General features: G+C 35.6%; 4 protein-coding genes across 9 annotated transcripts; 1 reads left to right on the top strand and 3 right to left on the bottom strand.

Moving 5' to 3' along the window:
* Positions 1-2,373: 2,373 nt before the first annotated feature.
* LOC18048128 (probable polygalacturonase) lies at positions 2,374-7,005 on the bottom strand. Its single transcript, XM_006439304.2, has 5 exons — positions 6,149-7,005; positions 4,533-4,653; positions 4,040-4,214; positions 3,428-3,498; positions 2,374-3,122 (listed from the first exon to the last, which is right to left on the bottom strand). The coding sequence occupies exons 1-5, from the start codon at positions 6,470-6,472 to the stop codon at positions 2,482-2,484; spliced, it is 1,332 nt and encodes a 443-aa protein (XP_006439367.1). The 5' UTR covers positions 6,473-7,005; the 3' UTR covers positions 2,374-2,481.
* A 2,494-nt stretch (positions 7,006-9,499) lies between these two features.
* LOC18048127 (abscisic acid receptor PYL8) lies at positions 9,500-12,057 on the bottom strand. 2 transcript variants are annotated; one of them, XM_006439301.2, is made up of 3 exons: positions 11,639-12,025; positions 10,756-10,971; positions 9,500-9,958 (listed from the first exon to the last, which is right to left on the bottom strand). In XM_006439301.2, exons 1-3 carry the CDS (start codon positions 11,795-11,797, stop codon positions 9,740-9,742), a joined length of 594 nt encoding a protein of 197 aa, XP_006439364.1. In that variant the 5' UTR covers positions 11,798-12,025; the 3' UTR covers positions 9,500-9,739. The 2 variants fall into 2 exon arrangements, with proteins under 2 accessions (XP_006439364.1, XP_006439366.1); XM_006439303.2 differs by having other exon boundaries at positions 9,793-10,026; positions 11,639-12,057.
* A 1,993-nt stretch (positions 12,058-14,050) lies between these two features.
* Positions 14,051-19,103, top strand: LOC18048126 (DNA primase small subunit). Of its 5 annotated transcripts, none has more exons than XM_006439300.2 (17): positions 14,051-14,205; positions 14,365-14,491; positions 14,831-14,881; positions 14,994-15,169; positions 15,504-15,581; positions 15,681-15,792; positions 15,947-16,031; positions 16,122-16,173; positions 16,267-16,325; positions 16,403-16,518; positions 16,628-16,749; positions 17,077-17,145; positions 17,286-17,343; positions 17,594-17,667; positions 17,811-17,859; positions 18,210-18,289; positions 18,756-19,103. In XM_006439300.2, the coding sequence occupies exons 2-17, from the start codon at positions 14,380-14,382 to the stop codon at positions 18,816-18,818; spliced, it is 1,356 nt and encodes a 451-aa protein (XP_006439363.1). In that variant the 5' UTR covers positions 14,051-14,205; positions 14,365-14,379; the 3' UTR covers positions 18,819-19,103. The 5 variants fall into 5 exon arrangements, with proteins under 5 accessions (XP_006439363.1, XP_024045714.1, XP_024045715.1 ...); XM_024189945.1 differs by lacking the exon at positions 14,051-14,205 and adding an exon at positions 14,227-14,268; XM_024189946.1 differs by lacking the exons at positions 18,210-18,289; positions 18,756-19,103 and adding an exon at positions 17,956-18,203.
* Positions 19,104-19,867: 764 nt separating this feature from the next.
* Positions 19,868-21,462, bottom strand: LOC18048125 (ethylene-responsive transcription factor ERF061). Its single transcript, XM_006439298.2, has one exon. It carries the CDS (start codon positions 21,081-21,083, stop codon positions 20,145-20,147), a length of 939 nt encoding a protein of 312 aa, XP_006439361.1. The 5' UTR covers positions 21,084-21,462; the 3' UTR covers positions 19,868-20,144.
* Between the last annotated feature and the right edge of the window lie 5,619 nt (positions 21,463-27,081).

The raw sequence follows: 27,081 nt of genomic DNA, 5'->3' as shown, positions 1-27,081 counted from the left end.
TTAGATTCATAAATTAATTATTAATTTGCTTGCTTCTGCTCATCGTACATCCAGGAGCCGTATCAACAATATGGGATACTTCTTTTTATTTAGCTGCTGGATTATCATGACTGATCAACTGATGGGCTTTTACGCAGATCATTCGGTTGATAGAAAGAGGCCCAACAAATGTGTCATAAACCAGATAGCCAACCGTTTCATTAGAGACTGGACTCAAGCAGCCCAAAGTTGGATTAAGCAGAATTACCTGCGTTGGTTTAGGCGGCTTTCTAGAAAAGGCTAATTTTTTGGGGACCTACCCCTGAGGATAGCGTAATTTACACTAAGATAGAATGTACTGGAATTTTGGTGACGAGCTGAAATCTTTCCACGTGTCTGTCACTAGGTCCGTCGAACTATTAATTGATTTGATATCCAATCTCTTGCGCTTCTTCTTCACTCTTTCTTCGAACAAACAGATGCAACTAAACGCCATTATCCGATTTGGTTCAGTTCTATCTTACAACTAAAACACTATGATCGAACCAAATTAATTTAGTACAGTTTGGTACTATAGTTTGTTTTGTTTAGTTCAAGTACGTATACATTCAATTAAAGGGAAAAAAAAACACATAATTGTAATATATTATTACTACAATAAAATTTTTTTATAGACAATAAAACATAGTAAAAATGAATAAATTAACGAATAAAATTAGATATGAAAAAAAAACTTATGGAGTTTTAAACATATTTTTTAAATCTAATACAAATTACAAATCCACAATAACAAATAAAACAAAATATCAACAACACGAAATGATATATAACAAAAACTTCAAAATTTCATTACCATTTGTCATCAAAGTTCACCACTTCTGAATTCTTAAAACATATTTTTTAACAACACGCAAGTTACCAATTCATTTCTACATACATCCACAATACTAATATTATCCCTCAAAGTGAGCTAAGCATAAAAAATTAAACAAATTATATAAAATGTATGCTATCACACTAATAATCACTCATATTAAGAAATATAAAATTTAATTTTCATTTTATTTTTTTTCTTCAAACCTATTGGTTTTTTTATTTGGTAAACAAAAACTAATTGATTCAGAAACTTATGAACCATTTATTATCGGAACCAAATTTGATCAAATTACCATAATATAATTCGATTCAATTTAGTTCACAAAATCGAATGGATTGCCCGCCCCTAAACTAAACCGCCAAAGCCATTTGTTGTGTGTTAAATCTACAGACTCAGAAAAAAAAAACAAAAACAAATGAAGCCAGTAAATACTAAAATATCCGGCAAAGTCAACCCGTTATCGTATAGGCACGGACAGCGACCCGAACAAACCGCAAGTTCTAAAATCCTGACGCGTGTTTGTCAGAGCTGCCCCGCATACCAATCCCCCTCCCACGAATCACGATGCAGTGTTCACAGGCTGCCCGAAATCTGCGCTTCTCACATTTTTAAATATATAATCAAATTCAATACACTTCCTCGCATTCAACAAAAATCCACCAAAATGGCTAAGCTCATCGTCACCGTTGGCCTTCTCCTGTTCGTTCTTGCTCTCGCACAGGCCCGTGCTTCGTTAGATCTGAAGGAAAATGACATCATCAAAGAACATGTCTCAACTGACGAACAAGAATCTGTTTCTAAAACCACAGCCACGCGGCCGGCGTCGATTCTTCTTCCGAGCCAGAAACCCGACTCTGAAACCGAAAGGTCGGAGTCCGGAAAACCAGAAACTGAGACTACAGATTTCTTGCCGTTAACCGTGATTAACTTTCACCCGATAAACCGTCACTTCCCCCACCATCCGTCTCTGACCTTCCGTAACCGTCGCCCGTGCCACGGCCACCGTCTCGGGAAGCCATGGTTCCACCACCGCCAGATTACGTACGGTAACGACATGCTGATATCAAAAGGTGACGGCAAGGGGGAGGTTCTTGAGATTCCTGCGAGGTGGCCCAAGTTTCCCAACGGCGATGCTCATGTGCATAGGTTTCATGTCTGGCGCGATGATGACGTGACGAGGAGAGACGAGATCAGGAGGCCAAGTGATCGCCATCGCCACCATTTCCATCGACGCCACGAGGCGCAGTGGCAGAAAGACGGAGAAGAGTATGAACATGAAACTGGATTCATGACCAAGATCCGCAAGTTTTTGGGTTACTTCTAAATTCTAGAATAATTAGACAATATCATCTTTGCTGATGAACCACCACTCATTGATGTTTGTGTGCGTGTGTTCTCTTTTCTTTTCATTTTTTTTTCTCTCTCAAATATGCTTTAGGGTTTTTGATTTGTTTGTATCGAGTATATAAATATTGCTACAAATAATGCATCTGTGAAAGATGTATAATGTGCTTGTATTGAGCATAAATATTTTACGAAATGGATGAGCTGGTGTTTATATTATTAATTGGGTTACTCATGAATCTTTATTCTTCGTTTGAATTGAGATGAAAAATTACATGAACTCAGAAGTGATTGGAACAGGCACCAGTTTGCTGCGAGCTGGACAGTTCCGAACAGGGCCATGGTTTTACCTGATAAGCAGATCCACTTACATCAGAGCACTTTAACGGAGGAGATGTTGGTCCTGCCACACCTTGTAGGTTAATGTTAGAAAGACAGATCCCAGTGAAAGGAGAGTTCTTCAAGCCTTGAATTAATCCCGATTGTTGGACCTTCGTTCCCCAGACATCCTTAATTGTGATACCATTGACTACTGGGAGAGCATTCGGATTGAACTTGTCATCAGGGTGGTCACCAACATCACCTGCAATCTTTATCCCCTTGCGCGCGTTTTCCATATATACATCAGAGACTGTGATGTTTCTTATGAATCCTCCCCTACCAATGTTTGTCTTAACGTGGATACCAACTCCTACATTGTAAAGGTTAATGTGTTCAGCCAAGACATTTTCCACTCCACCCGAGGTTTCACTCCCAACTGCAATTCCGGAAAATGGAGATGATCCTGTTACCCGCCTAATGGTGATGCCAGAGCTAGGGTGACCATAAGCTATCCCATACTCATCCCACCCACTCTTTACCGCCACAAGATCATCTCCTGTTGAAATGTAGGAGTCCTCTATGCAGACATTCGAGCTTGAATCTGCATCAATAGTAAGAGTTAAATATCATCTGCTTAAATTGAGGCAACAGGCAAGCTCAGGGGATCGTCTACAGAAAATGTTAAATTTTCACCTTTCCATTCAAAACATTTTTGGTGAATTGGCAGTTTGTTCAAATTATAGGAAATCTAAATTGAAACGGTTCAAACATTCAAGACTCTTTACAAGAAGTGATTGTTAAGGTTTTTTCACTCATGTACATGACGCGTTCGTACATGTGCGGATGTTATAAAAGCATCAGACCAGAGATAGAAACCAAGTAAAAAAATTGCATTGTAGCAAGTACCTGGATCAATCCCATCGGTATTGGGAGAGTCAGCTGGAGCCAAGATGGTTACATAACGGATAACAACATTGCTGCGAGGGGGGGGGGGGAAGAAAAAAAAAAAAAAGCAGAAAAGAAAATATCAAACCAGAATTATCAACTCTACCCTGCAATTTATACACAGCTGTAACGGGCTAACAGTAATCAGCAACCACAAGGAGCTGAAAAGGCCAACCAAATTTCTAGTATCTCATCGCATAAGGGTGAGCGCCAAAACAAAAAAAAAGCTGATCATAATGTGAATTTAATTGGAAAAATAATAGTAAATTCAGCTTTAACAATCAATTCATGTTATCAGTATACACTAGACCAACCACACACTTCTAGACAACTTTAAACCCTGGCTGAAATGGCTTCTATGATTTTCATACAGCCACTTCTACCAAAACACAAGCTAACAGACAAAAATTTCGCAAACATTTCATTTATATGAATGACCTCCAAAAGCCCCTATCCATTGAACAATATATGTCAAGGCCATTCTAGTAGCATCAACACAATTTGATCACCATGCACCATGTAAATGTATCAAGAAGGTGAGTGTTAGAATTAAAAAATAAATTCGACTATTACCTGCAATAAACAGGGTGAATGTTCCAAAAGGGTGAATTCTGGAAAATCACATTGGAAATTATTATGCTCCTAGAATTCATAAATTCAATGAGATTTGGTCTCGTGAAAGGAAGAGTTCTCTGCCTCCACATGTTCCACCAGATGGCTCCCTGACCATCGATTGTTCCATTCTCACCTATGAAGGAAATTTTCTCAAACTTAGAAATTAAAAAATCAGACAAGAAGCGAAATATGGCATTTGATATCCAGATCAAGATCATTAAACCGAATGTCATGACTCAGACACCGTATGAAAGCAATAATACGATGCAGAACAGCTGACAGACGTCGTATGGTAATAACAGCATATTGTTGAATATAAACAAGGCTTTTCTACCACACAGCACCCTAGTTCCCAACTCTAATGGTGGATCCCAGGATAAATTGTTTAAGATGCTTAGGTTTCTGCAGATATAATTTGGGAGCAAAAAACTGCAATTTTGTTTGAACCCACCAGTGATTACCACGTCCTGAAGTCCATCACCATGAATAAAACTCATATACCTTCCTCCAGGGCGCTCCCTTCCCCTTCCATACGATGGCAAAGGGGCAATTAAAGGCCAATTCCAAGTATCCTGAAGTATCGAGCAAAGAAGAAATAGGTATAAAGTTAGTTAACGTAGGGTCAACAAGAAGTAGTCTTCATCTGGACATTCAGTTCCAATTATTTCTATTTTGGACACCATGCACCTAAGAATAGAAGGCTCAGTATCCTATCTCCTATAGTTCATAACATCGCCTAAAAAAAGTAGAGTACAAAATATAGGAACTCAGTCCAAACATGTAGCTTTACTTGGTAAAGATAATGAATCTAACAGCTGTAATGTTTGAATCACACTCACAAAAGGAAATTGATTAATATTCTATAAGGTCCTTATAAAATGATACCAAAATCATTTCTGTTGAGATCCAAAAATAATACCATGGTTATTAGGCAGTGGCGTCATGTTTTTATTTTATATAATAGTTTCTGACATTCAATAATAGTTTCTTCTGTATTTATTTACTATGTTCAAAGCAATATTCTATAGAATGATTCGAAACATTAATCATATATTAGTACTGTTAATAACATGTATTAACCTGAAAAGAGGCATGGGTTTTTTTTATTGAATAATAATTTCACTATTGGCCTTATCAAAACAATGGGTTGTATCCACAGCTCTCCATGGTAGTGGACCTAACAATATTCTTTTTTAATCTGATAGCACCAAAGAGGACAAGATCATCCACCAGATATCTGGCTGTCCAACTAGAAATTTTCTAAATTCTTTTAAATGTAATGCACATGAAACCATGCTGCATAGACCCACCATTTTTCTCTTTAATACTTGGACCCACCATAATTAATTGAGATCTCTTCGTCCCCAAAGTTTGACATAATCGATAATTCTGGCTGAGACAGACAATGTCCCAATCAAATGACATTTCAACCATATCACACAGCTCAGACCACACAAAGAGAACCCGCATTACAAAATCATTCAATTTATATTACTGAAAGCAAAAGAAGCAGGATCTGCCTATCTACCATGCAATCATATTTAATCTCTATTATAACCATCCAATCTGCACTCGCAGATTCGTGTTCAAAGACCATGAATGGTCCTGTATTTAGCGGTTAGAAATAAACCACTCCTAATCATATTTTAGGCTGTGCATAAACAATGTTCTACAATGTTGCATTCTGGACCGTCCATTTTACATAACCTATATGGTTTTATGTACAACCCGCGACAATTAATAGCTCAGATTCCATGGAATATCCAACACAGTTTCAAATACGAATCGACGTTATCGGTAAGCCATTAGCAAATACTAAGGTAAATCTACAAACCTACAATTTTACACCGACAAAATCCAGATGACGTGGCAATATCTCACAATGACATATATCATAGGTCTTTGGAATATCGGTGCACATTTCACAGGAGATAAATTGCTCTTTCAACTCAAGTCTGATAAACCGAATTTACTGTTAAAATAATAATAATAATAATAATAAATACATAACTAACCAAAAAAGAAAATTAATGATTAATTACATCAGTTCTTAGGAAAGTGAATTACCTGAGTGGCCTTGATAACAGCACCTTTAGCCAAATAAAGAGTCATGTGACTGGTAAGATTAAAGCTTCCCGTTAAGTACACCCCAGGAGGAACATAAAGAAGCGTGCCGCCACTCCTTCTCAAATGCTGAATCCGGTAGATTGCCTCACGAAACGCTTTCGTGTTCAAAGTCTTTCCGTCACCGACGCCACCGAAATCGGTGATCGATATCTTGTCGTTTCGGTACCTCATCGGTACAATCCCCGAGCACGTCACCACGCTCGCGAGGGAAAAGCAGTTGAAATATGATAAGAGAATCGAAAGCGTGACGAGGAAACGGAACATTTTCGTAATTTTGGCGATACTCAAGGGCGGTATTTTAGGAGAGAAATGATTGTTTATGAGAGCTCTAGTGAAGATTTTTAATATTTCAAGCAGTGACAAAGAGAGAGGGTACAAAAAAACTCTTTAGCGAAGATATAAAATATATATACTTGGATTTGGAAGCAGATACAAAAGGAAAGGAACAAACGGATAGTAGATCTGGAAATGATAACACAGAGAAAGCGATAAGTTGAAGAGTAGCAATGAAGATCTGGAATTGTTAATTGAGGATTAATTACAACAGAAAGAGAGAGTTGGTTATGTTGAAGAAGCTCACGGCCTCACGGAAGGGCCTTAAAAAGCTGATGAAGGAAGCTGAGTGAAGTGAGAGAGCAAGGAACCGATTTGTCACGAATTGATTGTCTTCCACGAGCAAATACGAAAGAGTGTGAGGCAGCAGCCAGCAGGTTTGTATAATTAACACGGGAGAGGCGACGCGTCATTACCGAAGTTACTTATGGCCCGTGGGCCGTGGGAGACGAGTATTGGATAGCGTTCTTCTTTTCCAATGATTTTGTACATTATAATAATTCTGAATTAAACAACTTTTATCCCCTGTTCTCTCAATAATTGAATTTAGATAACCAATTAAGTAAAGCCATTTAAAAAGTACTAGGCCTACTAGTTGGGTTTGGTGTTTTAATAGAACTACCATTGCACAATCAAGCTAAAAAGAGGTGAACATTTTAACTAATTTGATGCAGTATTTGAAAACAACAGTGCCAAAAATGGAAAAATAATCTAGTCTTAATACTTTCCGTATCGGTTCAAGAGAGACAATTGGAACAACCAGACAGAGCATGCAATATAAATACTTTGAAAGAAGAATTTTATGTTCTATTTCCAAAAACTTGGATGGAAGCGAGAAATATTAGCATTAAACCCAATCCTTGCCCTCTATTTTTTAGACAATACAAACAAATCACCACAACACCCATTAACAGCCAATCAACGCCCAAGCGTCCTATGTCTCTTTTTCTTGTTCGTATTTTAGACCTAAATGCTTTATTTTAGTTCTTAGATATTACCCCCTTTTTCTTATAAGTTCGGGTGTGGTACAAAACAAAGAATAGTAAACAAACAAGATAAACTGGTAAACAAAGCAAACACCAAAGAATAAAGCGTAAAGGCAAGCGTGACAGAGCGATCATATTAAATTTTTTTAGAATTATTATTTAAAAAATATATTTACTACATAATATTAAATTTTTTTATAATTATAAGTTTTTTTCTTAGAACAACTATTACAACACTTCCATTTCAAATAGACCAAGTAAGAAAGCATAAGACTCGGGTCTCCACACAAATTTTACAAACAAGAGCTTTAAGTAAAAGCAAAGAGACCCATGGGTCTTTGTTCTAATGGGAGAAGTAGTTAAAATGTTGAGTGCAATGGTTCGATCCTCCATAAATGATTATAGAGGTTAATTTCAGTTCTTCCTTAATTATCAACTAATTCAGTTCTCCCTTACGAAATGTGAGTAAAGTAGACACCCTTCGAATATTAGAGAGAAGTATTTAGGCAAGTATTTCAGTGGGTTAATGTATGACGGTGGTCTCAGTTGTTTAGTATGATTGTAAATATTGTAATTGTAATATCTAATATAATATTAGTACTAATCTGTGTATAACAGAATTAAAAAAAAAAAAAAGTAAAAGCAAAGAGAACAAGCAAGGATTCTCGTGATGCATCCACTTTCCACCTTTATCGAACAATGGCAATAAAAAAACAGGCGGATCCTGATCACATTTAACGAAGGTGTCATGCAACAATAGCTTGACCCTCTCACTCCCAACAGCCACATGCTTCAGCTTAATTTACCGGCCGCCCAAATTAGGGTTGGCAAAATGCAGACTTGGGGTGGATTTTTTCAAGCCCAAGCCCATATAATTATTTTCAAATTCAGACCCTTTAAAAACTTGTCCAAGAATTGACAGGCTGGGCTGGGTCTAAGCAGGTCTACGCATTCATCCATCGCTTGCTGATAGTGTAGAATAATTTCATAAAAATTTCATAATAATTTAAGTTCTTAACTAGAGGCAAATGGTCACACAAATTTTGTCGTTATTTACATAATTGATTTTTTTTTTTCACACAAAATGAAAAGAGCTAAACATTTAATGGAGAATGTCATACACACAAGTCACCAACTCTTGTTTGCGAATCTCTTCCTTTTTGGCCTTTGATATGGCACTTTTCTACACCTCAAAGATCACGTGGGTTCGAAGAGGCTCGTTGGCTGCTGCTACTGCTCATGCTCGCGTGTTGGGTTTGCTGCTGTTGCTGCGTGGTGTGCTGCGTCGCTCGCTGGTGGTGATAACTACTGGGTTTGATTGGCGTGCAACAATGGTTGGATTGATTAGTGATGGTTGAGATTCAACTTGGGTGGGTGTTGGCTGACGGCTATTGGCTTTTGATTCTTGCTTCTGTTTAACTTAAGGATTGGCAATTGATTAGGGATTGGCTTTTTTTGGCTTTTTTTTCCTTTTTTTTTTAATTTGATGTTGCTTTTTTTTATTTTATAAATTGCAAAAGCCTAGGCTTTGGCATGGGCTTTGTCCAAAAGCCCTTACCCAGGCCTGTTTACAACGGGCTTGAAAATCTTGGTCAAGTCTATGGCATGACTATGAGGATCGGGTTTAAAGTCTGCGGACCCAGCACAGACTTTTTTGCCAACCCTACCTAACATAAGCCACCCTGTTTCTAGGCTTACAGTTACATACTAGCTTTCACATCAAAAGAATGGCCAACAGGAACCAGATCAAGCATTGCATGACACCAGCATGCTTCAAGCTTTCACAAATAATAGTGAAAAAAAAAATAATTAAATCTCCATCCACATTGTATTTAAGTTTTAAAAGTAAATGTAATGGCAGTTGGCAAACGAATCAAATCCAGTGCAGAATATACAACACAAATTCATCATGCAGAAGAATTTACAATACAAGATTATTTTAAACATGGGAAAATCACATAGGAGCTATCTCGATCTTTAATTTAGATAACTTTTAGACTGAAAATGAACTTTGATAGTCAGCTACTATGAACACAAGAACCCAATGATCAATTTTAGTGAAAGAAAATAACTGGTCCAAAAGTATATGCAATATAAAAGTTCAACACGCCTGTAAATGCTATACTGTAAGATCAGCTTTTGACATCACATCCTTCACACTCTCCACCCACAACAATACAAACTTTTATCTTACAAACCTGACCCTATGTACTCAGATTCTATCAATGGGCTCCGTACGGTCCTGCACAGCCAAATGCTCGGAGACATCAGCTAGTGACTTGAGGTTGCACTTGATTAGAGCCTCGACAAAATAACATGTTTCATCCTTGGTATTACCATCAGGCACATCCACAACGAACGACTCTATCACCAGTGTTCCTGGTCTGCCATCGATAACCTCTGGATGGACCGTAACAATAGACGAGTAGTTCTGCAATTTTGAGGAAGAGGTTGAAATAAAGTTGGAAAAGTTCCAGATGATCTACATATAATAGAACACTGGCATTGAAAAACAGTACCAATACATTAAAACAAAATTCAATTATTTACATGTAAAATAGAAACAATTCATAATAATTACATATGAAGAATTTGACAATAAATACTGCTCAGGCAAAATATGTAATCTAATCAATAAAGTGGTACCCTCAGACTATTGATCCATCAATAGCAGCACCAATAAATGGGCTTGCTTAAAATGTGCTATGTAGACAGAAGGACGACCATGTAAGAACTAAGAAACGGAGGGACAACTAGATGAGCAGAGCGGTGAGAAATAATATAGCTAACCAGCCACTTGAATGGTCTGCAGTATCTTTGACCCAAAACTCAAGTCGAATTTGATTCTTCATATCATAAACCCACTCAACCATATCACCATGATAATAATCTAAGATTGACTCATTAAATCTTATCCCAACAAGAGAAGAAATTCTGAGTTTTCAATTCTTCACCGTGCCAAAAGTTACTGGAAGACAAGAAGCCAAACTACATGATAAGGTAGGCTATAAGCCAATGACGCTATGAAACATGTCTTCATAATCTAGCCATATTAAACTTCAGTGGACAGGCCAAAAAAAGGTGGGGGACAAAATAACTAACCAAGACCATACATAATGATTCATAGTCAAGGATATTTGATGAATCTTGAATGATGCCAACCTGTTGAGGCTATACAATCAAAAGTGCATAACATGCAAGCCACTTATACAATCAAGACAAAAGTACCTTGAGCCTATGATCTCCCCCAACAATTCTCATGCCAAATATATGCTCTTCGTCATCTAGAAGCTCCAACCTTTCAGTGCTAGTTGTAGCGGGAAGACCGGACTTAACATTCACCTCTCTAACACTTCCAATCTGAAGGTCACCCTGCACAATGCACCTGCTAACAAACGGCTTATACTTCTGCGGTTGATCAAATCTCCTCACCAAAGACCAAACCTGATTGTCCAAAATACCCACAATCATTCACTCAAGAGGGGGAAAAAAAATCTGTAAAATCAAACACTCATCCACAATTTCCAAACATTAATTCCATTCCAAAGCGTGTATTATTTTCATTAATTCTTTCTTCAATCCAATCTAAATTTTAATAGTTTCAAAGAAATTATAAATTTTAGTGAGACCACGTCAATCACCAAAAAAATAAAAAAATAAATCAAAATCAAAATCCAATGCCATGACAAGAAAACTTTTGTCAAGCATGTACTTTGCCCTTCCACTCAAAACCTGTGAAAGCTTCAACACAGCTATAAACAGACCCATCGCAGTTACTCCAGCCGGAAAACAAGCGTCAAACACATAATAAACACTAAAATGTCCACCAAAATTAGCACAAATTTAACAAAAATTGTCAGCCAATAAAGATAGGGAATGTTATAAAACCAATGCCTCAATTCATCTCTCGACCTCGACTGTTATTTACTGCGTCAAATGATTGAAAATACAAACAAAGACATAAAGATTTATTAAGCAATCAAAACTCAAGTTAGCCAACTACAAAAATCCAACAGAACTTCTTAGATCTCAAACTATCTCAGCAATTAAAACCTTACATGAGTATTTTGATTCCTTTGAAAAATAAAAGAAGGAGAGCATATATGCTTACAAGATGAACGGGAGCTTTGATGTGTTTAACAAGCGAAGAGCTGCACTGATGGTCATGGACATCATGCTTGTGGTGTCTCTTGATGTAGTCCTCCTCAATCTTGCCAAACCCGCCGCTTCCGCTGCCGTTGACGGTGATATAATCGTTGGTCACCATCATGGCAAAGCCTTAGCAGAATCGAATCGCTTTCGGCGCAAAAGTCAGCTCCAAAAAATCAGCGGGAATACGGGGCTCTGTTACGGATTCTCAGAAGCGTCCAAAATGCACCGCCATTCGGAGCGAAAGGTCCAGAGCTTCTCATCTCATCCACCTAATTTAAAAATTTTATTAAATCTGCTGATTTTTTTTTATTTTTTATTTGCTTTACTGAGTATTGTTTATTGTTGTTATTCGAACTTTTGTTATGGTGAGGGGTTTTTCTGCCAATAGGACTTTTGATATTGCCACTGTGCGAGGACAAGAGTTTAATTATCGGAAACGGTGCCGTATTAATGAGGCACGGCCTTTTCTGGTGTCAGTAGCAAAACAAGTCTAAAGTCTTTCCACTTTTTAAGATATTTAGTTATTATTTACCGCGTTTTGCTTCCTTTTTTCATTTTTTTTAATATTAATTACATAAGACTTAGCGCCCAACGAACTAAGTTCATATTTAGTATTAAGATATTGTAATTTTTAAATTATAATTATTATAAAAAATTATAATTATAAAATATAAATTAATAATATATAATAAATATAAATTTTAAATAATAATTTTAATAAAAATAATAAAGATATTATAGGTTTTTATCATAAAAATAATGTAACAAATCAACTTAATTTTTTAGTTATGCTAGTTAATGTTTACCAAACACTTTAATACTGTAATTGTTAACGTATAACTGACCAACCTCAATATCAAATATAGTTAAAGCCTTAGGTCGCATTTGTTTTCTCTATTTTTTTCAAAAAAATCATAAATATCTGAATTTTTTTAAATTTTGAATGTGAATATATGAATAATATATATTTTTTTAAATATATGAATAGAAGTGCTATCTTGTTTATTTTTATAAATTAAAAAAATTCTTGAACATGATTATTTGACATTTATATTCTTGTAAATTAAAAAAAATAGATTTTATAGTTTAAAAAATAAATATATTTTAGGAATACAATATTTACTTCTTATTCATAACTTTTTTATTTCAACAAAGGCACATAATTTTTTTTATTCAGATGTAAATGTCTAAAAATTAAACATAAGTTAAAAAATTTTAAAAATTAATAAAAACTTAGATTTCAATTTAAGGTAAACGGCTATGTTTTTTGGATTTTTTTAATCTTTTTGCGAAAGCAGCATTATTATGAACATATATATATATAGTGAGAGAGAGAGAGGGGGGGAATAAATCACCCTTTAGCATTTGTTACCTTAAAACAACTAAAAAGAATGACAATTATGGTAATGCTTGAATTATTTCATATTACTTTATATAAAATCATTTTTACAAAAAGTTTGTGGTTTTAGCATTACTATTCTTATATCTGTCACTAATATAATTTTTATACCAAAGCATTGAGCTGACAAAATGGGTCACGAGATCATATTTATATCGTATCAATTTAAACCTGACCGAAACACGACTCATTTAATAATCGTGTCAATAATCCACTTAATATTTATATATTTAATAAAATTTACATTAATATTGTTTATTGATATCATAAAATATGCAGATCTACTAAAATATTATACACCTATAATATTAAAGTTTAAATCTAAATAGAATTTTATAATCGTATCATTAATTGGGTAAATAAGTCAAGAACTTAAACCTTAGCCTAAAAAAGTATCGATCATGACCTGGTTAATTTAACAATCATGTCAAATTTAATGACTCATACTTATTTATTCACGTCGTGTTTGTGACAGGTAATCGAATCGTATTAAATTTTACCAACTCTATCGAACCATTATAATTCCTCTTTTATTGATGGTTGTTGTTGTGGTACCACCTCTCTTTAAAGCCATAACTTATGGTACAAGGGTGGTACTATAAGAGATAAGCATGGGCTGTGGCCTTTATAAGAAAATTTTTAAAAATAAAATAAATTTTAATATGCAATAAATTAAGTTAAACAATTAGGGATGCAAAATTCAAATCAAAGCCTGAGTATGGTAATGTATGGCCCATCCCAAATATATTTTAAGACACGCGGGCTAAGCTTAAAGCTTGGCATCGGACTAGGTTTTTTAATTTAGAATTTATGCCTGATTTTTATATTTTTTAATATTATATATGTATTTTTTTTTTTTATTTTTATAATTTATAATTTTAAAATTTATTTTAATGAAATTTGACACAATCATATGAACTTTAAATGTTTAATATATATATATATATATATATTCAAAATCGTCAATGAAAATTACCAATGGCAGCTCATTAGTCGCTAGCACATTTTCCCGCCAACGAGTTCCCATCACAAGCCCTAAAAAGGCTTAAACTCGCTCGTTTCCCGCCATTGCAAAGCTTCTGTTGCCATTTCACGCCAAAATTTGTACGTGCTCTTCACCGATTAAGGTCAGTGTTTCTTTCTATTTTCAATCAAATTAGTAATTTCTGTCAACTTGGTCGTGGACCGTGGTATGAATTGTTTTCAATTGTAATGGCTTTTTTATTTTTATTTTTCGAAGAATTAATTATCGAATCTAAGCGGTGACTCTGTTGATTGAATTGTAGATTCTCTAATTAAACATGACAAAGGAGGAATCCGAGAATGGAAGTGACGATATGCTGATCGACGGTCCTAAACAAGGCAGCGTGATTCCCGATGGATTCAACCCTAATTATCTCAAAGTCTATTACGGTAAATGTTCCTATCATTTGCCTTCCACGCGCCGCGGCGGCGTTTTGATTTTCGTTTTCGTTTAAGTTGTAATTTCATACGAATACTGTCTACTCTTTCCCTCTGTCCTTTTCTTCTGATTATTTTACACTGGCGATTTTGAAGTTTTTACCATCTGTTTGATTGTTTTCTTTTTATTTTACTACTATATTTATGTAATTAACATTTATCGTTTTTTAAAAATAAAAAAAATTAAAGAAAACATTGCTTTGAATTTTCTGAATATTTATCATTCGTTTTCACGTGTTTTGAAAATGATAAAGGGGCTTTTAATTCTCGCATATATTTATGGTGTGGCAGGAAGGCTTTTTCCTCATGCTGATATTTTCAAGTGGATGTCCTATGGAAATGGTAATCGGCATTGTCCTTAACAACTAATCTTTGCTCTATCTTGCATGTTGGTATTCATGTGCTCAAGATGATACTTATATGTGATTTAACTCACTTTGTTGCTTGCCTGTAGATGGGAGGCATCCTGGCTGTGACAAGTCCTACTTTGGCCGAAGAGAATTTTCTTTCACTCTAGACAATGATATTTATCTGCGATTTCAGTCTTTCAACAGTGAGTCTGAACTGGAAAATTCCATCAAAGAAAAGTGTCCGTCTAAAATAGATATTGGACCTGTCTACAGTGTAGATGTAAGATTTCTGTTCTGTCACATAGCCATGGGAATCTGTAGATATGTTTTAACATTTTCTGCTTTCTAGTTGATTTACCAGACTCTCTATGTTTTAGACTACAACCTGAAACATAACTATCATCATTCTCTAAAAAATTACATTGGCATCTTCCTATAGTAATTCAACTCACTGATGGGTCCTGCATATTCCTGGATTTGATATTTTGCTTCATGATGGTTTGAGCAGAATTACTGCAAGAATTGCTTTATTTGATTTCTGCTTACCAATATTTGGTTCAGTCTACTCTCTTGTGGTTGATATCCTTTTTCTTTGTGATCCTTGTCTCCTGCAGCCTGCTAAGAGGCATGCATATGCTCAAGGTGGTGATAATGTTTTTGCTCCAGTGGAGAGGGAACTAATTTTTGATATTGTAAGCTATTGGACTCATGAGCAAAAGGATAGCAGCTTATATTTGAGTTTCTTTGTAGTTTTTTGATCTGACCTGTTTGAGCTATATCCTCTTCCCCAGGATATAACAGACTATGATGATGTAAGATATTGCTGCTCGGGGGCTGATGTATGTTTGGAGTGCTGGCCTCTTATGACTGTTGCTATTAAAGTGATTGATACTGCCCTCAGAGGTATGCATTAATATCACACACTTTCTTTCAAGTTTGCTAGGCATACGCTTTTGCAGGAAACACGCCCATGATGTATATTCCAAAGTGCATATGTTCGAGAGTTAGGTGTTTAGACGCTGAGTGTGACATGATTCCATTGCATTTAATGATGCAGATGATTTTGGTTTCGATCACATTCTTTGGGTGTATAGTGGCCGGCGAGGTGTTCACTGTTGGGTTTGTGATGGAAAAGCTAGAAGGTACTGCTGTAAACAGTTAATATTTTCTTTTAGTTTCTTATATCTGTCATGTGATGGAGAGGTTTGAATTGTACTGTTATTACGCTGCAGACTGACCAATGAACAGAGAGGAGCTATTGCTGACTATTTTCGTGTATACAAGGTGGTACAGTATTATGTTCAGAGATACTATTGAATTTTGGTAGATCATTCATAGTATTTAGTTTAACTGATGTTCATTTCATAATCTGTTCAGGGCAATGAAAATAGCAATAAAAAAGTTTCTTTTCCGGGCCCTCTACATCCTTTCCTCGTGTAAGTGTTTATATATCTCATGTGTTTTGTAATATTTGACTTGCTTTTTCCTCTAATGAGATATTCTGTCTCTACAGGAGATCATACACTGAAGTTCTCAGGGAATTCTTTGAGGAAAAGTTGCTTCTAAGTCAAAATTTGTTTTCAACTGAGGAGAGATATGAGAAGATCCTGAGCATGATTCCTGATGAATGTATGCTATAAGATTATGTATCTCCCTTAGATGGAAAAGGCTATGGTTTTCTGTGATAATAGTTTGTAAACCGATTATTAATTATGTAAATTCATGTGTTTTTTTGCAGCTGTTACTTCTGAGCTTCGAGGGAAGTGGCAGGAAAATAGGCGATCTTCCAATTCCAAAGAGGACATAAATTTTTTTCGCTGGGAGCAGCTAAAAAATACCCTGCAATCAGGAAAACAGAAGGTATTGCTGTGCGTGACTAGTAGAAAAGCTAACTTGTGACTGAAGTGTACACAAGTCTAATCTATGGTACATAAGGTTGATTAGGACATTTATGAAATAAGGATCTTTGAACCTATCATGAATCATGATTTACTCTCACTTGTATGTTTCTAAATTTATGAAACAAGAATCTTTAAAATCTATCTTGTCCGTAATCATGAGATAAAATTATCACGACTTCCTCTCACTTGGATGTTTGGCAAAATTCACATAACTAGCTAGAGCAGGTATTTGATCTTATAAATAATTGACAGAGTGAATTGTGTTTTACCTTGTTCATTATTCCAGGTACAAGGGCTACGTAGGTGTGTTGAAGAGATTGTTTTTGCTTTTACCTACCCTAGGCTTGATATGGAGGTTAGTGCCATCAACCCACTATAACCTTTCCACCTTCTCTCTCTCTTCAACACTCAGTTTCACCCCTATGATGAAGGATATTACACTTTAATGTAAAATATCTATTCTAACTCTGCATGTTGAACCTATCTGTATATCAGGTTTCAAAACACAGGAACCATTTACTAAAGGCTCCATTTTGTGTACATCCTAAAACAGGTCAGTACCCAGAAAATTCCGTAGCATGAGATAAGCATGGCCATACACATGAAAATTTTGACCAATCATTGTCGGATTTTTTGCATGTAAATACAAAGGATTAGAGTTGTCTCGTAGTTGTAAACGTTCTCGATCCTAAAGAAGCAATATTAGTTACTGGAAATCACTGTTGGAAGTTGTGTTTATCATATGAAACCTTGGATATTAATATTGCTGTACAGCTGCAATAATCTATTTCTCGTTGTTCCAGGTCGTGTTTGTATTCCCATTGACCCAAAAGATTGTGAAGAGTTTGATCCAACTACAGTACCAACCCTGTCTGAGGTAAGCATATTATATATCACTGAATTTTCATATTTTATCTATGTCACTCTTTCTGAGGGTGCAGTATGGATTGTAGAATATCTCTGTTCTAAGAATTTGTTTTCTTTCTGACAAATTATTGTCTGGTCTTATGTCATTTGCAGCTTCTACGGGAACTTAACACGGGAGATTCTAGAATGGATGTTGATAATGGTATGTTAACACAAGTTACAATGTCATATTGCTTTCCACCATTTTCAACTCTGTCAAGTTCTGGCATTAAATACCATTGTCTTTTCATCCAAGCAGTGTTGTGATGATATATAAAGCAATCTACAAAAATAAGTTCATATAGAGGATGCAATGGCTTGAAGGACTTACCACTCAGCATTCTCTTCATTTTGGCTGTTATTTTCAAGGACTGATAGTTGTTGGTTAGCTGACCAAGTTATCCTTGTTAAAGGAAAAGCTGCTGGACAGTCATATTTACCTGCATATATGCCCTATTGTAATTTGCTTTTTTGCAGCAACATTGACACTTCCAATGCTTTTCTTGGTGGCAGAATGGGAGAAAACCTCACTTGGGAAATCAATTAGGTTTTTCAGATCATCATTCTTGCAGCCTCTGCTAAAATCTTGCAAGGTATATCTTGTCCCATTTGATGCGTCCATTTTCTAAATTACTGATGTGTCACTGCTTACCACATTCAAGATTAAACAACTTTCAGATCTTTGAATGGATGGCCCTTCACCCTTGGGATTACATTTTTTCAGTATTCTATGCCAGGCCTTTTTGGCTAAGCAGTGGTCGCTTGATTATAGAACAATCTGCAACTTAGATTCAAACTTTAAGGAATGGTTACCTACTTCATATCCATCTCAAAAGGCTCAATTCCTCTCAAAAGACTCAATTAACAAGTCTTTACTTATCTCTAGTAGTTGGAAATGGGATAAATTTCTAATATTAGCAAAAATCCCACTCTAGGTTAATTTACAGCATCCCATAAATAATTGTTACCAATAATTCTCTTATAACACATTCCTTTGATGAGAAAACAATTCCAGAATGCTGTAGTACCTTGACTGAATGAAATTCATGATTGTCACAGGAGGAGATGGAGAGTGGCTACAAGGCTAAAATACAGCAAACTAAGAATTCTCTGAGCTGGTAGTGCTATATGGCTGTGTGTATTTTTGTCTTCAGAGGTTCTTCTGCTCCTTGATTTTGTCTTAACAACATAGGTTGTGGTTATGGAGGAACTTCAAAACTGTGTAAAAATTAGCAATAACATTTACTTCACGTGGGTCTCTCTCTCTCTCTTTTTTCCTTTTTTTCCCTTCCCCCAACCACCCCCCTCTCATCCCAACCTTCTTATGAAAAGTCATTGCCGTCCGGGGCAGTGCTACTTGAGGATTCTTTTTGTCAATGCAAATGGGTCAATCTATATGTTACAGCACATATGGAGTTTGTATTAGCAGAAAACCACTTTAATTTTATTTGTAGCTTATATGCATAATTGCATATCACGAATTTTCCATGATAAATTTCGTTATTTAATACAATGGAATCATGGGAAGAATTTCCTTGAATGACAAGTTGGAAGTTTAAGATGTGAAAATGACTATAGTATAGCATTGTTGGTTGTGACTGGTTTGCTATAAGCATAAAACTTGCTCTAGCTATCATCTGTTGACAAATCTCACCGTTTTGGAGTATTTTTTACACTTTCAAGTTTTCATTGATGATTCTCTATATATATTTTATATATACTACAATACAATTTGAGGTATCCGTAACATAAAACTAATAGTCTTTAACTGAGAGTACGAGTGTTGTATCGAACATGATGGCATAATAATAATAATAAATATTATTCTTTAAAACAATTACTAAACATACTGTTTTGCATCAGCATGTTTTATTGACTGAGGTAAAGCAATTAAGCAAAGCAAGCTAAAATTAACTGGTATAGAGCGGACGATGCTGCATGGATCCGCATCGATTGTGTTGTCATACTTGAACATCGATTTGGCTGAATCTGAAAGAGGCATCATCATTTTATCCATCTTTCTTCGAGAAGATGAGGTCACCAGGACCACAGCCTCTGCCTCTTCTTCCACCGTCATCTCATCGATAACAACTATTGATACGCAGCTCAGTTTACTTTTCATAATAAACAGAGATTCGATAGCTTTCGAAAATTATTCGTTAGATTGCTACAAGAACGAGGAAATTGTAAAATTCATTAACAGCTGAAAGTTGAACAACAATCAGTAACAACTATATGTTGTCACTTCAGGAGCCAGATGATGCTCTACTCAGATAACATGTTTCTGAGTATGACAACTGCTACAACTACAGTGCCTTAATACCAAAAACACTAAGGCCAACTTAATCATGACATCCTCTAATTAAGCTAAATCCGAACACGCTAAGAACAATAGGACAGCATAATTTGGTCTTCGATACTACCATTTACACTTAAAATACCCTCTCCCTAATTGGCAAGAACTTCCCAAATCAACTCAGGGTCATAAGATGGCAATCTTGCAAGCGAACAGCCTTCAAAATCTGATTCCACGGTGGTCGTCATTGGATGCTCAGTTGAAACAGATGTCTGAGAATTTTCCCCCTTCCAAAACCCATCTTCGGAAACAGTTGGTGAAACCAAATCACCATCCCCAAAAATCAAAGGCGACATAGTTGAAGATGATGAACAAGAATCAACAACTTTCTCCACTTTCTCACTCTCAGTCTCACTACCAACTTTAGACCCACCATCACTTAGGATACAACTTCTTTTGGCACTCTTTTTAGCTCTCTCTCTTTTCACCTTTTGACATATTGCTTGAATCTTGGCGTCAACGGCACTCTTCAAGGCATTCAGTTTTGAACAATCTCCAAAACCTAACTTGCTTGGATCCTTCAAGTTAGGAAAATTCAATCTTGCATATTCCCCTCTAAGCTTATAAGCCGCACGATCATAAGCATAAGCAGCTGCTTCAGCTGAATCATAAGTGCCTAGCCACACTCTCATTCTATTCTGAGGCAGTCTAATTTCAGCTACCCATTTGCCCCAATGTCTCTGCCTCACTCCTCTGTAAAGCTTCTTCTTTGGTGGAGCTATACAAGTAGAGCTTGAAGTGTAAGCACAATTTTGAAGTGGGATGTTGGTTAAATAATTGCGGGCAAGCGTCGTGTTGGTCGTTTTGTTTTCTTCAGAAAATTTCTGAAGAAGGTCTCTTTGGCGAAGATAAACCGAAGAGCCTAAAGGCTCAAAAGCAGGGCTTGACATGGTAGATGTTGGTGTACAACGAGAGAAAATTGAGTCTATTGTGTTGGTGCCTCCTGTCAATATGAGTTGCGATAGAGACGATCGGATATCAGCACCATCATTGAATGCAAAAGGTTGATTATTTTCTTGAAATCCTTCCATTTCTTTTAAGATTCTGGTCGAATATAGAGCGCAGGAAACAGGGCACCAGAACCAAAAAGAAATAAATGTCCCTTTTCCTATCAAAAATGAAAACTTTTAAGACTGAGAAAAATTTCCGAGAAAATTAGAAATGGGTATTAGCTCAAAAATGAAAAAGTGTTGGGGGAAGAATCATGGAAAGCTGACAATTTGATGTGGGAACTAAGAGGCAAATATTATGAGAAAAGTGGAGATGGAGAGATGGAAGCATTCGATACTTTTGTGTGTGTTTGGGAGGAGAGAAAATTCAGACTTTCTTCTGACAATGAGGAGGAATTTTAAGTTACTATGCTGAGCCCTAAGGTTCGTCCAACTGGTATATTTATAGCTGAAGATTAAAGCACTTTCCATGCGCTTCCATTCTGTTCATAGCTTTACACTCCAAGATAATTTGAACTCTTGCAAAAGTTACCACCAAAAGGCATCTCTGTCTAATGACCATGCTGCCCTCTTAGTTATTGAACCAAACTCTAGATTAATTTTTTAAAGAGCGACGTCACACCAATAATAATACTAAGCAAAAACGGATGCATTGATGTCTCGAATAAAGAGTGAATTCTAATCTGTCGGACTCGAACTTTTCAAAACTAATCTGTTCTGTTCTGAGTGAAAAAATAAAATAAAAAAGAAACGACTTAATTCCGAGGTCAAAATCAACTCAAAATTTTCGAACACTTCCTGGGTGTTCCTCAAATCATTAATTTTTCCGGTTTAGGGATATTTTTATTTAATCTACTAATCAATAATCGAAGAGAAATAATGACGACAACTGGTCTGGAGGAGGGTGTTCTTGTAAATTTACCCGAGCCCACTAGCAATCAGAGAGTTGCGTGAGATGGATCTGTTACCATGAAAAATCTTGTTACCGATTTGGGTGTCACAAAAATTTTACTCGGCGCAGCCCGCAATGAATACAAGACAATGCTCAAAAGCTACTTTTTGGATTAATTGCATGGCGAAGGAGTCAACCTTCTAGGTTTCCAGCCTCACAGAAATCATAACTTCTCTTCCAACGCGTTTAATTCAAGAGACTCGTACAGCTTGACATCAATGGGAAAGGACCCTTCCACACACACACACAAGCCCTATCTCTCTCGTTCACATACCTCGAGCCTCAAGCTCAGATACATCAGCTAGCTGGCTAGCTTAATTAAGCTTCAAGCTCCAATTTTACCCAACCTTATTTTTACTTTGATGATATCATGCAATAAAAATAATGATAATATTCGGAAAACAAAGCTCAGGTTACTAATTACACAACTATAATTAAAATGTCTGTCTGTAGTGCCACAGAGTGAATGGATCGGTTCAAAATGAGCCGGGTCTCCCAGACCACACAAGAAAACTTGAATTCCTACCAACAAGTACTAATAATAGTGAATAGTTCTTGTCATTATTATAGTCATTGTTAAGGAATAATTAAATAAAGTCATATTTCTTTGAACTGTCCAGCGATGGAATCGATAGCATTCGAAAGGAAGATCATTATCCATGCAGTTAATGAATAAAATTGAAAACAGCGACAGTTGCCATAATTTAATGGTTAAAGTTGTGTTTGGTATAATTTTTTAAACATAAGTTATTTAAATACAATTTTTGTTAGTAAAACTTTTATAAATAGAGTTTTTATTAAAAAAAAATTAATTGTTCAATTATTAATGAAATTTTTGTATTAAAAATCGTAATTATCATAATAGGCAAGGTTTTAAAAGTTATGCTATGAAATGAATAAAATAAAAATTATCAAATAACTAAAGTATACTACTTTAATATTTTAAAAAAAATTTCAACCTCTATCCTCAAAATTCAAAATTTGAGGTTTTACTAGCCGACACAAAATAATTTATTTAGTCTTTAAAAGCTCTACTTAAGAAAATAAGTTACAATCAAAAGTTTAAAATAAACTTATGGAATTAAATAAACATTTATACCCATTAAATAAACTATATTAAACAGATACTAAAAGTATCTTCAAAAGACTCTACTAATTTTATTTTTGAAATATCTATTTGCTTTCGTTTGTAAATAAGAGAGTGAAAAAAAAATATTGTCCTCCAAAAGTCTCTCCAAATAAAAATAAGCTAGCATTATTTTAATCAAATATCTATTTTGTCAAAAGAAAAAATATATAGTAATTAAAATAATTCTCTCTCTCTCTCTCTCTCTCCCTCTATTTCCAATAAAAAAGTAATAAAATATAAATTAAAAAAAAATACTTGATAATATTGAAAAAAAATTAAATAATTTTAATTAAAATATTTTTTAGAGCCCAAAATACTAATTTTATTTGAAGAGCTTTTTTAGCGATGCTCTAACTATAAAAGCACATCAAATTTTATCATAGAAATGGAACAGACAGAGCACCTATAGCAGTCGTAACTTGATTGAGAAAGCCTACAAAGGCGGGTAATAAAACTTTGGAGTAATGTCAAAGACCACAATTTCAATGAGCCTACTACAGAATTAAAACTATTCAACCATCACCGTTTCACCAATATTTATCCGATCTTGTAGAAAAGTTGAATCACAAGCCCATAAACCTTCACAGTTTTGGACGAGCGAACTTTTTGAATCGCTAACTCCAAAAGAGATAAGTGATGGGGATTATGCATCTGTGATTTTATTTGTTTGCATTCATGAGTGATCACATCTGACTCACATATACGGAAGTCTAAAGAAGCAACTGAATCTGATTTGCAGACAAAAGAGTAAGGGCACTGAATGATTTTAATGAATGTTCATCAATTCAGTTGTATGAATTTACAACTTTGAAGCCAAGCCAAAAGATGAGAACAAAGCAAGGAGCCAAGCTAATTTGCAAGCATACATCAGCAATCAACCACTGATTTGAGATGAGCACAGACCTTTTTCTTCAAAGGGGGTCCTGACAAAATTACAAAAACAGGAACAAACTTACCAATAACAAAATGGGTATGGGGACCATCTCTGGGTAAAGGTTCATTAAAGGCGTAAAGGTGTCTATTGAAAAGGCGATAGATAGACAGTATCATGTCCTGCCATTTAGCCCAGCCAGCCAACCCTAGCCTTTTTGAAGACAAAGCTCGTGAAATTAATCAAACAGGAGACACCCCACGCCAATGCATCCACCTTCGTTCAAACTTGGAACTTGATTAACAGCCAATGAACTGTTTGTTTCCTCCGCAAGGGCATGTGAACAAAACCTAACCTTTTTCGCCTCAAAAGTCAATCCTCGATGGTACTCTCCCAATCTTTTCATGCTACTCAAATGGGATTTATATTCCCCATTCAATTATGTATCTACATGCCCATGTTAGCACGTTATACCAAGTTTGCCCTCAGGCCTAAGCCAAGTTGCTTTCTAGACCAACTATATATGCATTAAAATTGAAAGTTTTCAGTACTCAGTAATGTGCTTAAACTTCGAATTATTAAGTTTTTTTCGAGTTTCTAAACGACAGCATCTTCATCAATGATTATGTTATGAGTTATAAGGCTCGCGATCTTGCTGGTTGTTTTATATTTCAGAATAAGAAACGAAGGAAGATACATACATACATGCATACATACATACATATATACATAGTTCTATGTATATGTATGTATGCATAGAACTCTGTCAGTGAAGTAATTTAGTGGTGACTTAAGGGGCATTTGTGGAATTGAGTTTGTCAAAAAGTTGTGTTTCGGCGGTATATGGACTTGGTCGCATGGTCACAGAAAGGCGGAGGCCGACTATCTTTGGTGGTCCCGTCTCCTGAGGCCGACACGTTAGCCCCACTGTAGGTTCACCAGTTACCAGCATATGCACGTGTCACTTTCCACTCTATTCAACTCCTAAAAGAAACGAGAATTTCCAAAATCTCGTGAATCAGTTTCCTTTCGGTGAAGATTTTTTGAGATTACGTAACAACTGGAAACGACTGATACGACACCGCTTCAACCACCACCCTCGTCAAGTCAATGATAATTGATGTCATGGTGACATCAACAAGCATCAATATAATACCAAAAGAGAGATCATTTACCTGCCATTGGAACAAACGAGCCCAACTTTTAAACCTTAATAAAATGGTAGGAATAAAAAGAACTGCATGCATGTAAATTGTAACATTACTCATCAAGCTCTAACATGTCCAATAACCTTTTTTTTTTTCCCCCATTTTTCGGCACTAAAAGGATACAAATCGGGTGCTTAGGGTGATAGATATTCAAAGATTATACGTAGGTTTAGAGTGTTTAATGTGTAACGAATTAAAAATGTATATTATATTTACACCCTATCTAGAGGAGGAGTAACCCACTGGTGAGTCATCAATCAAAAAGTAGGTATTTAGTGGTCCATTCATCAGCGTATTGATGCCGTATGGGAGTGATGTTACTGGACACAGTTTCATACATGATTAGGGTCTCTTATTTTACACGATCAACGGATCTGAGCCACGTGGCTGGTCTGAAATCGTGACAAAATTTACTTTTGAGAGGTTCCCATGATTCGTCTGATTCTCAGGTTCTGCCACGTCCATGTTCATTTGATCATACATATATAGAACAAAAAAGCAAAAACATGGAATTGTATGCAGTGCATCTCGAAGATGAATTGCCGTTTTAAGTTAGTCGTGGAAATTAAGAACATTTCATTGTGATTGCACAGGAAAAGGACAATATGATTCCAAATTTGTGAAGAAGTTAAATAGAGACGTACATCTTTTGAGATTGAAACAAAACCTAAACGATGCAGCTTATCAAATTAGTCAAAATTTCTCCATTAAAAAGCATAAATTAGGTAGATAGCAATTATATTGGGTTTTATAATTTTATGGTTATATTGATAGACTTATCTACAATCTCGTGCAGAACTGTTTACTAGTACAACGTTCTTCACTTTCTATTAAAAATCTATGTTTCTTCGTCACAACTCTTAGATTTTGTTGTAAACATAAATCAGAATTTTATGGGAAACAAGAATCAAGACTTGGAAAGTCAAGATCAATTTAAAAGAATTTAAAGACTTGAGATATCTTCAATAAAAAAGCGAGGTTGATAATGTTTAACTGTTCCATACATTACTTATAATGAGCTCAAGCTATGATCAAAAGATAATAGAAGGTGTGTGAGAGTCATGCAGGTCCAATACGTACACAAAATTGAATTTTTATGAGCTGAAAGAAGTCAATAATGGGTTTTGGGGCTCTGTGTGTGAGATCACCGCCTCTTTGACTGCTGGTAATTGATCCATGTGCATACACACCGTTTATGAACACCACAGAATATGCTTTGGCTTCTCCTCTAGCTAGCTAGCCAAGATTGATGAGACTTATGTCTCTGCTGTCTTCAACTTTAAATGTCATAAAATAATTGAGTTAGCGTTGAAGAAAAATTTTCATGTAAATGTTGTCTTTTTTCTAGCAATGGTCCCCTCTTATCGAAATCCTGATGTGATTTTCTTTTGTATGCCTCCTTCTCCTGCATTCGAGACTATGCATCGTCTTATAATTGCTATATGATCATCTCACGCACGATGTGATTTTGAGATTGGAGATAACAAAACAACTCATCATTCTAAGCTACACCCGTGACTTAACTTACAATTCGATAAAGATAAGATTACGATTGTTGAGCTACCATCTATCACTTTTTAAGTGTTTTCTCTAGAATGGTATTAGAACTGAAGTCAAAATTCAATTTCTCCATTTCCAAATTAACTTTATTTCAATTACAATTTGTTGGCTTCCTTTTTGCCACTCGTTCGTCTATGGGTTACGTCTCAGTCCATATTCATGTGAAGAAGTCCGTAAAAACTCGTTTTTAATACTAATATCGATACTTACCTACAAGCTTCGATGTAGGTTTGAAGAATTAAAACACAAAATGCTAGCTAGGAGCCAAGTTTAAGTCTGAAAATTGTCCCAACCAAGATGTAACACTTACAGTCTCACACTATTGGGGAAATCCAATTGTTTCTGCATTACACAGAAGT

Source organism: Citrus clementina, unplaced genomic scaffold (genome assembly GCF_000493195.1).
Source record: "Citrus clementina cultivar Clemenules unplaced genomic scaffold, Citrus_clementina_v1.0 scaffold_3, whole genome shotgun sequence".
NCBI lineage: Eukaryota > Viridiplantae > Streptophyta > Magnoliopsida > Sapindales > Rutaceae > Citrus > Citrus x clementina.
Note: the sequence above shows the minus strand (reverse complement) of the source record. Positions and strands in the feature narration are given on the sequence as shown.

Coding starts and splice junctions, on each gene's coding strand:
- LOC18048128 (XM_006439304.2), bottom strand. CDS start 6,472: ATGTTCCGTTTCCTCGTCACGCTTTCGATTCTCTTATCATATTTCAAC. Junction 4,215..4,532: donor TCAGGACGTGGTAATCACTG/GTGGGTTCAAAC, acceptor TTTCCTTCATAG/GTGAGAATGGAACAATCGAT. Junction 3,123..3,427: donor TACCGATGGGATTGATCCAG/GTACTTGCTACA, acceptor CTATTGATGCAG/ATTCAAGCTCGAATGTCTGC.
- LOC18048127 (XM_006439301.2), bottom strand. CDS start 11,797: ATGATGGTGACCAACGATTATATCACCGTCAACGGCAGCGGAAGCGGC. Junction 10,972..11,638: donor TCAAAGCTCCCGTTCATCTT/GTAAGCATATAT, acceptor TTGGACAATCAG/GTTTGGTCTTTGGTGAGGAG. Junction 9,959..10,755: donor GGGGAGATCATAGGCTCAAG/GTACTTTTGTCT, acceptor TCAAAATTGCAG/AACTACTCGTCTATTGTTAC.
- LOC18048126 (XM_006439300.2), top strand. CDS start 14,380: ATGACAAAGGAGGAATCCGAGAATGGAAGTGACGATATGCTGATCGAC. Junction 16,174..16,266: donor ACTATTTTCGTGTATACAAG/GTGGTACAGTAT, acceptor TAATCTGTTCAG/GGCAATGAAAATAGCAATAA. Junction 16,750..17,076: donor TGCAATCAGGAAAACAGAAG/GTATTGCTGTGC, acceptor TCATTATTCCAG/GTACAAGGGCTACGTAGGTG.
- LOC18048125 (XM_006439298.2), bottom strand. CDS start 21,083: ATGGAAGGATTTCAAGAAAATAATCAACCTTTTGCATTCAATGATGGT.